The sequence below is a fragment of the Crocuta crocuta genome, unplaced genomic scaffold (genome assembly GCF_008692635.1).
Source record: "Crocuta crocuta isolate KB4526 unplaced genomic scaffold, BGI_CrCroc_1.0 scaffold93, whole genome shotgun sequence".
Taxonomy (NCBI): Eukaryota; Metazoa; Chordata; class Mammalia; order Carnivora; family Hyaenidae; genus Crocuta; species Crocuta crocuta.
Window position 1 is genome coordinate 4,459,926 of NW_027529641.1, and position 15,053 is coordinate 4,474,978.

At 45.4% G+C, this 15,053-nt stretch overlaps 1 protein-coding gene across 1 annotated transcript in view; it reads right to left on the bottom strand.

Annotated features, from left to right (window-relative positions):
• The window catches only part of LOC144230173 (protein FAM169B-like), a 71,372-nt gene that overhangs the window by 7,301 nt on the left and 49,018 nt on the right, over positions 1 to 15,053 (bottom strand). Inside the window, exons 5-6 of the mRNA XM_077762368.1 lie at positions 6,309 to 6,491; positions 2,270 to 2,401 (exon numbers count right to left, since the gene is read on the bottom strand). Of these exons, the coding sequence (XP_077618494.1) occupies positions 2,270 to 2,401; positions 6,309 to 6,491 (315 nt within the window). The remainder of the gene's footprint in view (positions 1 to 2,269; positions 2,402 to 6,308; positions 6,492 to 15,053) is intronic.

Here is a 15,053-nt window from a genome sequence, read left to right on the forward strand (position 1 = left end):
TCTGGGGGGGGCGGGGGGGGGGGGAGACAGAAGGTGGGGGTGAAACTGGGAATGAGCCATGATTTACACAGGGAGTGAAAAAAATTGTAATTTAGAATTTTTTTTAATTATATAGTTTCAGTAATCTAATTATATCCTAATCATAATGATGACCCTTCTTCCTTCAAAGGGCTCAAAGCATGCTTCTGGAACATTCTCTGAGAAAGTTCCCTCATTTGCTGTTTTAAAGAGGGAGTTGGCAAATCTCACAGTGAGTTAAAGTGACAGGTCTGGCATCTGACTTCCAGCTCAGTTTCCTATGGCCAGACCACACCAACTCTCGGCTCTTGAAATAACCTCCAGTGGAATTCTCCTCTGAGGAAGGCAGTCTCCCCAATTATGCGAAAACGTCCTCCCCATGAGTACCCCCCTCTAGCCTGTGCGACTTCCACATTATTTCCACATTCTGATATGCAATGCCACCCCTCTTTTTTTTTTTTTTTCCATTTTCAGCCAAGGAGCTGCAACGTCCAAGACACAAAGGCCAAGTCCACGTGGGAGCTGCAGGCTCATTTGTGAAGCTCCTTGAAAAACCCAAGCAGCTGGTCTGCTTAGTGCGTGGGGATGCAGGCAAGCTCCCCCTTCATTTCTAACTGTGGATGCCACAGGGCAAGTCACTTAATCGCCTCATTAGGATCACAGTCACAGCCTTGCCATGGCCTCCTTCCCGGGTGCCTGGTCACCCCATTAATATCTGTAAAGATCCATTAAGCCTTCTAGCTGAAAGGCACCATAAAAGCAAAACTTATCACTGTTATCATCAATAAACTCCAAGACGCTCTTCCCTGTCACGACCTAAGGTAAATCAGTTACCCATGTGGAGAGAAAGCCCACTGATGCCTAATGAGCTACCTACAGCTTGAGAAATGGCATTTGATATTGACAGGAGCTTTCCTCCCGGGGGGCAGGGGAGGGAAAGCCAGTGCTTTCACTTTTGGCGGGTGAAACTTAAACTGTTAGACCCTCCAGAGCCTCCCACTCACACACAGCACCCGCAGCCTGAAAGGGTGTGCGGGTATCCAGCCCTGCCCCCCAGGCCCTCACCCTGAGCTGAGAACCAAGAGCCACGTGCAATGCATCCCCGATGTGGGAGGAAGATGGAAGAGGAAGGCGCACTGTCAAAAAGCAATTTGGAGAACCAGACACAAGTATGTCTGTCTTCCCACCCCATCTCCCCTTGGCACCCTCTGCCTGTCCTCATTGCTCAAAAACACCCTCCATCGGGGCGTCTGGGTGGCTTAGTCGGTTAAGTGTCCGACTTTCGCTTAGGTCATGATCTCGCAGTTCGTGGGTTCGAGCCCCACGTCGGGTTCTGTGCTGACTGCCAGCTCGGAGCCTGGAGCCTGTTTCAGAGTCTGTGACTCCCTCTCTCTCTGACCCTCCCCTGCTCACGCTGTCTCTCTTTCTCTCTCTCCCTCTCTCTCTCTCTCTCCTAGAAATAAATAAAACATTAAAAAAAATATTAAAAAAAAAAACCCACCGGCAAACTCACGGTGGTGCTATAACAACCCCAAACTGAAGACAGTGTCCGTCTATAACAGGGACTGACCAAATAAACATCTCCATACAGCAGCTCACTATGCTGCCAATCAAAAGGACGGGGACAAAGGGCTCATTTGCAGAACGCTGTCTAGGCAATGCTACTGCTTACATATGCATGTCATCTCCCCCAAGGGAAGGAAGGGGCGCACGGAAGCCTTGTTCTTCGAGGTAAACCCTTGTGTGACTTTCCAATTTTTAAACCAGGTGCACACACTAAACCTCTTCAGGGTTTCAGTGACCCCTTCCAGTTAGAAACAGGGAGCCACCGTCCCAGGGAGGTTCTGATTTAGTTAAATTGGGGGAGATCTTGAGCGAAGTTCAGAAGATGTAGTTCATTCGGGAAAGGAAGGTGGACCAAGGACAAGAAGCTACGACCCTGGAGGCGCCCGGGTGGCTCAGTAGGTTGAACGTCTGACTCTTGATTTCAGCTCAGGTCCTGATCCCACCATTTGTGAGAGCAAGCCCCACACTGGGCTCTGAGCTAATGGCACAGACCTGCTTAGGATTCTCTTCCTCCCACTCTCTCTCAAAATGAACAAACATTCAAAAAAAATAAATAAGAAGCCACCACCTTGGTCTCACTCCCTCCTCTGTTCTTGCAACAATAACCGTAACACCTGCACGAGCCTGACTCCAACCGTATGCATTAACCTGCGCTTCAAAGAGCACTTTGGTCACTGTGACTCACGGTCTGGAAGTCTTGACTGTTGCAGCTGAACCTTCAGCCAGATGCTGCCTCGCTGGCCCCAGGCTCCCGGGGGCTCCACCTCCCACAGGCGACCCCGCTCCTCCGGATGGGCCAACAGGAACTTCCTGCACACTGAGGATACAAGCGCACGACTGTGAGCCAGGAAGGCCCGCCCCATTCTGCGCCTCAGGGGAGGGCACTTCCGGTTCCTGTCAAGGCCCCGCCCCACCGCGGCTCTGGCTCTGATCCCACTCCAGGCGCACCACTGTTTGACCTCCTCACCTGCCGCCACCCTCGGTGCGCCCGCTTTCGTCCAACCCATCTTAGCCGGGGCCACCATGACAAAGCCCCGCACGCGGAGGCTCCAACAACAGACTTTCCATGTCTCACGTGCTGGGGGCAGGCAGTCCCACAGTCAGGTGTGGGCGGAGGCTTGCACATGGCGGTCTTTCCTCTGCACCCATCCGTGTCCCAGGCTCCTCTTCTTAACAGGGCCCCACTGATAGGACCTCATTAAATTTTAATTGCCTCTTTGAAGGCACCCCCTCCACATATAGTCACATGGAGGGGAAGCTTTCAACGTAAGACTTCGGGGGACCCAATTCGGCCCTTAACATCCCCCCACACTGCCCTCTCCTGGGGCGCTGTCCCTCCTCACCCTGGGCCTCCCCAGCCCTCCTCTCCCACAGAACCTTCCAGCTCAGCCTCTGCAGTTGCCTTGATTCCAGAGTCACCTCAAGGCTTATAGACTTCTATGTACACGTTCACAAGGTGAGAGTTTTCACGGAGCAGTGTCCCAAATCCAGCCAAATGGACAGCTGCTCCAGGTCCATGGGGACCCCATCGGGCCCTCCGCTAATATTTCCCAGCCCAGATGGAAAACTCCAGAGGGTGACACCAAGTATTTGGAAAGTATAAGCCAAGCTAGCAGAGTGCTAGATAGAATGTTCTGCTCTCCTATCTTGATAAATATAACTTCATAACAACAGGGAAAGCCAGTTTCAAATTTAGAATTCTTGGACTCCTTGGAGTTTTGCACCAGAATGTGGCAATACCGAGGGAGCTGGCCCCCGGCAGCCAGCCCACCCATTTCTCCTACCCTAGCCCCACACACATACACCGCAAGGGGCCTGTGCATGCAAATGTGAATACCACGCCCACACTCCATCCACATCCCACCAACGCTTGTCCCCCAAAGATATGCAGACTGGTGGCGGTCAACCCTTATGTACACAGATCCAGGGATGGAGTCCGTGCAGGCTCTCACACCCCTGGCAGGAGTCCAGGGGTCCTGGTACCCTGAGCCAATTTAGAAGGAGTGGTCTGGATCCAGGAAGCACTGTACTCTTGGGCCCACAGATTCCTCACACCATGGAGAGAAATGCTGCTGCAAGAGGGTTATAAAGCATGGGCTCCTGGGCAGAAGTCCTTCCTGCACTCAAAGGGCAGGACTATACTCAATAAAAGCCGGTCTTGGGGCACCTGGGTGGCTGGCGATTAAGCGTCAGACCTCAGCTCAGGTCATGATCTCGGGGTTCGTGAGTTCAAACCTCACATCGGGCTCTGTGCTGACAGCTCAGAGCCTGGAGCCTGCTTTGGATTTCGTGTCTCCCTGACTCTCTCTCTCTGCCCCTCCCCTGCTCGCTCTCTGTCTCTCCCTCAAAAATAAATAAACAGGGAAGGGAAGGGGAGGGGAGGGGAGGGGAGGGGAGGGGAGAAGAGAAGAGAAGAGAAGAGAAGAGAAGAGAAGAGAAGAGAAGAGAAGAGAAGAGAAGAGAAGAGAAGAGAAGAGAAGAAAAGAAAAGAAAAGAGAAGAAAAGAAAAGAAAAGAAAAAAAAGAAAAGGGCAAGCAGGAAACCACAAGACCCTGCAAGGCTATCTGCAGTGCTGGCTCTGGGGTGCCCTTCCCCCTCCGTGGAGCCTGATAGTCCCCTAGGGAAACCTGAGGTGGCCACACAGAGAGGCCAATGCACTCAAACAAAGGTCTCAGAGCTGAAACAAAAATAAGGAGAGAGACAGAGAGGACAAGCATGTGGACAGAAAGCCAGCTGCCTAGGTTCTGGAACTTTGCAACACCACAAAGTGAGCAACACAGTACAGGAATCCTGGAATGCTCTTTGCAGACATTCAAGGATCTTCAGAGTTTAATTATAGACCATGGGTTTGGAAATACAAAGAAATGACTAAACCTACTTGAAAATATGTTTTCACCTGCTTTTCTTAGGACTTCAGAGCAACAGAAGTTTCCTTACCTTTCCTACATTTTCTCTCTTATCTCTTGTTCTCCCCAAACCATAACAGCACTGGAAACTCAGTACTAAGTGTCCAAAAACATCTGTTTGACAAGAGTGAAACAGGGGCGCCTGGGTGGCTCAGTCGGTTAAGAATCCGACTTCGGCTCAGGTCATGATCTCACGGTTCATGGGCTAGAGCCCCGTGTCCGGCTCTGTGCTGACAGCTAGCTCAGAGCCTGGAGCCTGTTTCAGAATCTGTAACTCCCCCTCTCTCTGACCCTTCCCTGCTCATGCTACCTCTCTCTCTCTTTCTCAAAAATAAATAAAACATTTTTTTAAAAATTTTTTTAAAAGAAGTGAAACAGGGGCGCCTGGGTGGCTCAGTCGGTTGAGAGCCCGACTTCGGCTCAGGTCATGATCTCACGGTTCATGGGTTCGAGCCCCGCGTCGGGCTCTGTGCTGACAGCTCAGAGCCTGGAGCCTGTTTTGGATTCTGTCTCCCTCTCTCTCTGACCCTCCCCTGCTCACGCTGTCTCTCTCTCTCTCTCTCTCTCTCTCTTTCTCTCTCTCTCTCTCCCTCACACACACACACAAATAAATAAAATATTTAAAAAATTAAAAAAAAAAAAAAAAGAAGTGAAACAGAACCCAGTGTAGAATGGGTGTACTTCATGGTGGGGGTGGCGGGGAACCTGGGGGCATGCTCACCAGAATCTGCCCCTCTTACTGACTTGGAATGTGATGTTTAACACCAGAGCTTGTTTTATTTCCTCTGAAAAAAATACATATATAAGGATTTCTCTTCCAGAATGGGGAAAGGGATTGTGATCGCTCATTTTAAGTGTCAACTTGACTGAGCCAGGGGTGCCCAGATATTTGGTCAAACATTAATCTGGGTGTGTGTCTGTGAAAGTGTTTGGGATGAGATTAACATGTGAATCAGTAGACAAATAAAGCAGATTGCCTTCCCTCATGTGGGTGGGCCTCATCCAATCAGTTGAAGGCTTGACTCTAGAGGAAAAAGGCTGACCCTCCCACATATAACAGGGAACTCCTCCTGCCTGTCTGTTGAGCTGCCTTTGGGTTTGACCCAAAAACTTCTTGTTGGCTTTTCTTGGGTCTGGAGCCTGGTGGCGTTTGGACTGTTAGGCCACCATCAGCTCTCTTGCGTCTCCAGCTTGCTAACTGCAGATCTTGGGAGTCTCAGTCTCCACACCATGTGAGCCAATTCCTTAAAATAAATCTCTCTCTCCCTCTCTCCATACACACACACACACACACACACACACACACACACCATTGGCTCTGTTTCTCCAGAGAACCCTGACCAATACAGGGACTCAGTGGGATCAGAACAGAAGAGGGGGACTGTCTTCTGAAGCAGGAGCCACAGAGGTACTTGGGGGCTCAGTGCAGTCAGAGCTTGCCTTTGCACTTCAGGTGCCTTCCCAGCCCAGGCTCCTGGGCTCCAGGAGCTGAAAGGACAAAGTCACGGGCTCGAAGCATCCAGTGAAACCGCAAAGGCACTCTGAGCGCCCAGCAGGTGCACGCCTCTGGATTCTGCTTCTCCCTGATGCTGTGTTTTTTACTGTTTCCAAATCCAGTTCTCGGGCTGGGAAAGGCTCGCCCCTCATGCTACAGCATAAAGTCTCACCTGTGCCGAAGCAACGAGAGATTTCTCAGGAGGTAGAGAAAACCCACAGGCCGAGAGTGCCAAGGGACCTCCCTCCCCAGAATCACCTAGAACGCACGTGTTATCCATCACCAGTCCCCGAACACTTCCACCTGACACAAAGCGGGTTTACCTTGGAACATGGCAGGAGAAATCGGCCAACTGACGCCCAGAGCCTCGTCCTCCCGGAACGCCTCACAGAAGTCCTGCAGCATGGCCGTGCCCAGGCCTTGGCGACGGTAAGTCCTCCTGACAAACACAGTGTCAAAGACAGGGAGCAGGTAGCACGCCCCCGTGCCGTCACCACACAGGCTGCCTGCGGGGAGAGGAAGAGCCGTGCGCTGTCCCGGGCTTGCACCGAGACAAGGGACGCCGTGGGACTCCTGCACAGCCGGGTCATTGGTACCACCTGGAAGAAGGACTCATGTCACCAAGAAAAAAAATAGCAGATCATCCCAAACGAGCAGTTCTCCAGCCGACGGAGCAGCCCACGTGTCACTGATCACTGGCAGTGCAGCCACCAGACTACTGTACCCAGATGAAAAGCAAACCCGGGTGAATGCGTGATTCATGTCCCGAGGACCCTCAGATGCAGCCAGCACTGTGCAGAGTTCACAGAGACACTGGAAGCCAATGAGGGGCATCCAGAGATCAAGGTTTTCCATGAACACAGGGAATGCAGGCTGGGAGACCCACCCGACACAGCTCTAGGGCATGGACTTGTTTCGGTAACTCTAACAAGCAGTCATCGTGTCCAATTAAGACAAAGTGCATTTACCCCAAATAGACTGAGTCCCGTCTCCCCTACAACACCAGTGACCTTGCTGTAGCAGAGCAAGAGGGGCCACGGTCGGTGCCCTTCCCACTTTTCCATCCTGAACTGAACTTCACTGAAACCAGCGCCAAAACCAGCACAGTTGCTGTTTCTGCAAAAGGAGCTTGGCCTTGGCCTTGCGCGTTCACCTGTGTTGTCGCCCTAACCGGAAAATCAACGCAACATGGAGCCTAGAGTACATCACCTTTTTCACTTCCAGACATACAGGTGCCTGCACCCTAGATGCATGAGACTCCAGGAGAAGAAGTTTGGAGCCTATTCAGCCCCTACTGGAAGAAGAGGTATCTGCCCCCGCCAAGATTCAGAAGGTGCATAATTTCCTAAGCAAAAACCCGACTCTGATTCTAATCAGCCAGACTGGGTTGCAGGGATACATCCTACTGTAGTAGAGTGTTTGCAACAAAATGGGCACAATTATTCCCCTTCCTATATGCACATCCCTTTACATGTGATTCTGAAGCACCTCCCATCCAAAATGAGGTCTGGCCTCAGGGCGTCCAGTGCCCCTCTATTCTTTCTCGGATCCCTGCCAGTCACTCTAAGAACAAATCTGTACCAGCCTGGCACCATAAGAGAAACATGGCCTGGGCACCCTCGTGGTCCCAGCAAACATCTACCCAGCCCCACAGAGCAGAGCCACCTACCTGATGGTGACTGCCCACCCATCCCACCCAGCTGAGCCTCAGAGAAACTGTCATCCAAAAGAATGGTGAGCTGAACAGTTGATTTGGTGCCCAAAATGAATGAATAAATAAATAACCTGTGACCAGTTATCAACACTACCCAATTCACTTGATACGATAAGTGTAAAGTATTTGAATTTCACCTTCAATGTTCCTGAAATGATAGTACAAACTTGGGTTGGAATTCTGCAATTTCCAACTTTTATACTGATGAGAACAACATTCCCCAAATGGTAGTTTTCTGAAGCTGAGAAACATTAAAATTACATAAACATACAATGCCATTCATGATAGCCTTAAAAAAAAGAGTCCAATATTTAGGAATATATTTAACAAAAGAAGCATAAGCCTTGAATACTGAAAAACTACAACACATTGTTAAGGGAAATTAAAGAAAAGCTAAATACATGGATAAATCCCACGTTCATGGATTGGATGACTCAATACTGTTAAAATGCAGTTCTTCCCAAACTACTCTATAAGTTCAACACCAGTCCTATCAAAATCCCAGCAGGAATTTTTGTGGACATTGGCAAGCTGACACTAAATTTGACGTGAAATGCAAAATCTCCACAATAAGAAATCCAGTTTTGAAAACGAAGAACAAAGTTGGAAGTTTTACACTACCCAATTTCAAGGTTTCTTAAAAAAATCAAGGCAGTCAAGTCAGTGGGATACCAGTGCAAGGACAGGCATGTATATATCAATGGAACAGGAATGAGTCAAGAAATAAATTCTTATACTTTTAATTTCAAAGATGTTACCCTTTTCCAATGAGGAGAAGACAGTCTTTTCAACAAATGGTGGTGGTATGATTGTATATCAATAAGCCAAGATCAAAAAAACAAAACAAAAGGAAGAAGATGAAGCTGGAACAGAACAGAGAGAGCAGAATTATACCCACACAAATATAGTCAACTGACCTTTGACAAATGAGCAAAGTAAAGTCAGTGGAGAAAGGACAGTCTCAATATGTGACACTGGACAATTGGATATCCACATGGGGAAAAAAAAAAACAGAATCTAGACACACACCTTAAACACTTCAAAAATTTTAACGTAAAATGAATCACAGCATAAATATAAAAGGCAAATTATAAAACTCCAAGAAAATAACACAACAGAATATCCAGATGACCTTGGGTTTTAGAATAAATTTTGTACATAAAACACAAAAGGCATGACCCGTGGGAGAAAAAAATGGCAAGCTTTATTGCATTAAAATTAAATTTTGCTGGGGCGTCAGGGTGGCTCAGTGGGTTAAGCATCTGACTCTTGCTTTCAGTTCAGGTCATGACCTCATGGTTTGTGAGTTCGAGCCCTGCATTGGGCTCTCTGGTGTTAGCACAGAGCCTGCTTCCATCTTCTGTCTCCCACTCTGCCCCTCTCCCACTCGCATTCTCTCTCTCTCAAAAATAAACAGCTTACGTATTTAAAAAAAAATTAAAATTTTTTGCTCAAATTTTTGAAGCGTGAAAGACCATGTCAAAAGAATGAAAGACAAGGCACAAACTGGGAAAAAATACTTGCAAAAGGCACATTTGTCTCACATTTATTCAAAATATATGAAGAACTTTTAAAACTCAACAATAAGAAAATAAAGAACTTGGTTTAAAAGTGGGTCAGGGCACCTGGGTGGCCCACTTGGTTAAGCATCTGACTTCAGCTCAGGTCATGATCTCGTGGTCTGTGGGTTCGAGCCCCACATTGGGCTCTGTGATGACAGCTTGGAGCCTGGAGCCTGCTTCAGATTTCTGTGTCTCCCTCTCTCTCTGCCTCTCCCCTGTTCATGCTCTGTCTCTCACTCTCAAAAATAAAATAAACACTAAAAAAATAAAAAATAAATAAAAGTGGGCCAAAGATCTTAATAGACACCTCATCAACAAAGCTATTACATATGACAGAGCAGAATATCAAAAGATGCTCCACATGATATCTCATCAGGTAAATACAAATTAAAACAATGAGATATCACTGCACACCTAACAGAATGGCCAAAATCCAAAACGCTGTCCACACCAAACGTTGGTGAGGATGTGGAACAACAGGAACTTTCATTCATTGTTGGTGGGAATGCAAAATGGTACAGCAACTCCGGATGACAGCTTGGTGGTTTTTACAAAAGCAAACATACTCATACCATATGATCCTTCAGTTGTGCCCCTTGATGTATTATTATCTGAAGGAGTTGAGAACTTACGCCCACCCAAAAACCTGCACATGAATGTTCATGGCACCTATATTCATAATGCTTGGAAGCAACCGATATCCTTCAATAACTGAATGGATAAATAAACTATGGCACATCCAGATAATGCAATATTATTCCGTGCCGAAAAGAAATAAGCTATCAAGCCACAAAAAGACATGGGGAAGCTAGAAGGCATATTACTTGGAGAAAAGAGCCAATCTGAAACGTCTACATACCATACCATTATATCAATTATATGACATTCTGGAAAAGGCAAAACTATGAAGGCAGTGAAAAGGTCAGTGGTTGTCAAGAGGCTGTGGGGAGGGAGCAATGAACAGGGCATCATGAGGTTTTTTAGGGCAGTGGAGCTATTTTGCATGATGCTACAAGGATGCAGACACACCCTAATGCATTTGTCAAAACCCACAGAATATACAACATAAAGAATGAACACTAATGTAAACCGTGGGCGTTAGTTAATAATAATGTATTCTTATGGACTGATCGGTGTCTCCCCAAAGTTCTTACGTTGAAGCCCAGCCCCCAAGTACCTCAGAATGTGACTGTATCTAAAGACAGGGACTTTACGAGGTAATGAAGTAAAAGTAAGGTCTTTTGAGTGAGCTCTCATCCAATTTGACTGGTATCTTTATGAGAAGAGGAACTGTGGACACACAGAGAGATGGGCACACACACAGGAAAGACATGTGAGGGCACAGCAAGAAAATGGTCACCTACAAGCTAAGGACAGAGGCTTCAGAAGAAACCAAACCTGCCAACACCTTGATCTTGGACTTCCAGCCTCAAAAACTGTGAGAAAATTACTTTCTACTGTTGGAACCAACCAGTCTGTGGTATTTGGTTACAGCAGCCTAGCCAACCACTACGTGCACTAATATTGACTTATGAATTGTAACAAATGCACTATAATATGTTAATAATAGAGGAAAGTGTGGGGGGGGTAGAGGTTAGGAGGGATATAGGAGAACTCTGTACTTTCTCCTCAGTTTTTCTATAAACCTGAAACTGCTCTAAAAAACAAAGCCATATTAATGTTTTTAATGTGTTAGATATTTTAAAAAATTAAGTTGGATGCTTACCTCCCATCATATACAAAACTTAATTCAAGGAGCACCTGGGTGGCTCAGTCGGTTAAGCATCCGACTTCAGCTCAGGTCATGATCCCACGGTTTGTGAGTTCAAGTCCCACATCAGACTCTGTACTGACAACCCCGAGCCTGGGACCTTCTTTGGATTCTGTATCTCCCTCTCTCTGTCCCTCTCCCCCTCAAAAATAAATAAAACATTTTTTAAAATTTAAAAATAAATAACAAAAGTTAACTCAAGATGGATCTAGGCATAAATATAAATTAAAACTCTATAACTTTCAGGGGCGCCTGGGTGGCTCAGTTGGTTAAGGGTCCAACTCGTGGTTTCAGCTCAGGTCATGATCTCAGAGTTTGTGGGATCGAGCCCCATGTCAGCACGGAGCCCGCTTGGGAATCTCTCCCTCTTTCTCTGCCCCTTCCCTGCTCTCTCTCTCTCTCTCTCTCTCTCTCTCTCTCTCTCTGTGTCAAGATAAACAAATAAACTTAAAAAAACCTATAAAGCTTTCAGAAGAAAATAAAGAAGAAAATCTTCACAGAGTTCTTAGGGAGTCAGAGAGTTCTCAAATTCAATACCAGAAGTACAATCAATTGATAAATCTGACTTCATCAAAATTAACTTTTGTACTTCAAAGGAGACTGTGGGAAAGTGTTTACGAATCACATTTCTGATAAAAAGACATTTCCAGACTATATAAAGAACTGTTATAATTCAACAAAAAGATAACAAACAACCAATTAGAAGTGGACAGAGGAAAAACTACAGTTTCGGGGATCATTTCTATAGTTTGTTACTAGAGACATTTCTAGGAACATGTAGAGTAGCCTTGATCAGTGACAACCAAGGAAGTCATTTGCTGAGAACACTTGCATTTGATTTAGGACTTCAGATCAGCAGTCACTTCCTGGAAGAGACTAAAGGAAACATTGAATTCCTAACGCTGCTTAGCATCTGATACCTGTATGTTCAGGGATAGGTAACTCTTACCTAAACTGACCCGAATGTTTGTTTCAGTGCCACATGGGATAACAACTCTCAGTGGCTTTCCCCCTCTCCCCCATGTTTTGTTTTGTTTTTCTGGAAACATGTGAGATACAATGTCTGCTGTTCCCAGCTGTCTTTCTTGGGTCCTTTTGGTCATTCTCTCAACGTGCATTAAGTTCTTGTATCAACCACCTTTAAGGTCTTGGACATCAATACTAAAACCTAATCACTATCAAAAGGAAAAATCAGGTAGTTGCAAGTTTAACCCTAACATGTTTGAAAGTGTGAAAATAGAACTTGCCTTGTAAGTAAATAAATAAATAAGTAAACATGGACAGATTATCTGAACAGACACTTCTTCAAAGAAGACAAAGGGTTAATAATCAGTGGAAAGATACTCAAGATCATTCGCCGTTAGGAAAATGAAAATGAAAACCACAATGAAATGCTACTTTTGACCTACCATACAAATGGCTATAATCAAAAAGACAAGCAGTAATAAGTGTGGACAAGATGTGGAGAAATTGAAACCGTCACATAATGCGGATGGGAATGTATACAGTAAAGACACTTGGTCAAATGATTTGACAGTTTCTTAAAGTTAAACATACGCTTATCAAATGAACCACCAATTCTATTCCTGGGAATCTAATACATGCTACAACTTGGATGAACCTCAAAAACATTAAGTAAAAGAAGCCAGACACAAAAGACCACATATTGTATCATTCCATCTAGATGAAATGCCCGGGAAACGCAAATTGACAGAGATGGAGAGCGGAGAGGGGGTTGCTGAGACCTTGGGTGGAAACAGAGATTGACGGTAAACAGACAACTTTCTGAGAGAATGGAAATAACAATTCTCTAAATTTTTTTAGAAATCACTTACCATTGGCAGATTTTCTGGGGTATAAACTTACACATCTACGAAATTGATGTTTGAAAGATACAATGAGGGGTGCCTGGGTGGCTCAGTCGGTTAAGTGTCAGACTTTATAGCTCAGATCACAATCTCACAGTTCGTGGGTTCAAGCCCTGCACTGGGCTCTGTGCTGACAGCTCAGAGCCTGGATCCTGCTTCGGATTCTGTCTCCCTCTCTCTCTGTCCCTCCCCTGCTTGTGGTCTGTCTCCCTCTCTCAAAAATACATAAACATTTTTTTAAAATTTTAAAAATAAATAATAAAAGATACAATGAATTGTATTTAAAATTACATGAAAAACATACAATCAAGCGTAGGAAGGGAAAAATAGTTAACTTTACAACGGAGAAATCCATCAGATACACCCTTGAGTGATCAGCGTGAACATCGCCAATAGTAATGTTGGTATCATGTGCCTTCATGTATGACATGAGCATGTGAGGACAAGGACACTTCACTTTTCCCCAAACCCACATTCCAGTCTAATCATGAGAAAATACCAGACAGATCTAAATTAAGGAACATTCCACAAATCTCCTGACCAGTACTCCTCAAACGTGTCTGGGTGATGAAAGGCAAGGAGACTCAAGAAATAGTCACAGATTAGATGAGAAAACTAAGGAGGTATGAAAACTACATGCAAGGTGGTAATCCTGGATCAGACCCTATAAGAGAAAAAGGACATTGTTGAAAAATTAACCAATGTTAAAAAAAAAAAACTAACCAATGCTAATTTCTCAGTTTTGATCCCTGTACTGTGGTTGCATAAGATATTACCAGCAAGGGAAGGTAGGTAAAGGGTATTTAATAGGAACTCTCTGAACTATCTTTGCAACTCTTCTGTAAATCTAAAATTATTTCAAAATAAAAAGCTGCGGGAGCCTAGGGGGCAGAAGAAACAAAATCACTCCACCAGCTCTTTCTAAAGGCTAATCACAACTTCAGGCTGGTCGAATAAAATCTTCCTTCTAACATAAATTCCCAGAGCCAAAGAATTGGCTTGGCTTGGGGCACAGGCCATGAGCTTGCTGTTGGCCAATGGTCTCTCCACTCATAATCAGAATATAAAGTCCAAGAAAATTATGCCACATAGCATGGAATGGTTGGTAAGAACTCCGGCAATGATCTCATTCATTCTACCCATTTTACAGACACGACAGCTAACAGGGTCAAGAAAGCTGAGCATGTGTGTGTGTGCGCGCACACACACACACACGTGCCCGCACATAGAACAAAGGGCTTGGCTCCTTTCTGTCAGTAACAATTGCCCAACTACCTCTCCTCAGTTCACATACAGTCTGTTGATCACAGAGCAAACTCAGACTGACCCACATCACCAGATTGGCTGATGGCAGAACCGATAAGCCAAGAGCCAAGATGTCTGGTGTCCTTTCTTCTTTCTGGCTGCTCCATGTCCAAAACTGCCTTCAATGGCTACACAGATTGTCTATACCTAACAACACTTAGAAGAGTAAAGCATATTCCAGTTAGGAAATGTTCAAAATTGGAATAAAGATGCTGTCTCTCAGGCCAATTTAAATATCCAGAAAGGTCTTTTACCTGGGGATTACTGGTCTGGAAAAAAAAAAGGTCATGGGAACAGATCCATTGGGTCCACAACTCATAGTAAATGGTGGGAGTTACGATACAAAACAAAACAAGACAAACAAACAAAAACTATGGTAAAGCACAGAACAGTCATAATGGCCAACCCAAGGGTACTTGGGTATCTCAGTCAGTTGCACATCTGACTCTTCGATCTCAGCTCAGGTCATGATCTCACACTTCATGGGTTCAAGCCCCATTGCAAGCTCTGTGCTTATAGCGGGGAGTCTGCTTAGAATTCTCTCTCCCTCTCTCTGTCCCTACCCCACTCATACTCCCTCTCTCTCTCTCGAAATAAATAAATAAAATAAAAAAAAAAGAATGGCCAACCCAACTGGCTAAAATGGCAGTAGGATGAGATCATTTTAACCATAAATGCTGATAGGAAAAAACAAGAAAAGATGAAAATTAACAAACCAAGCGTTAGAATTTAAATGATTAGAAGAGAACAAAAAAGAGACCCAAAGAAAATAAAGGGAAGAAGACAAGGAGGGTAGACATTTATAAAATAGAACACAAAAATACAACACAAAGGATTGAAAAAAAAGA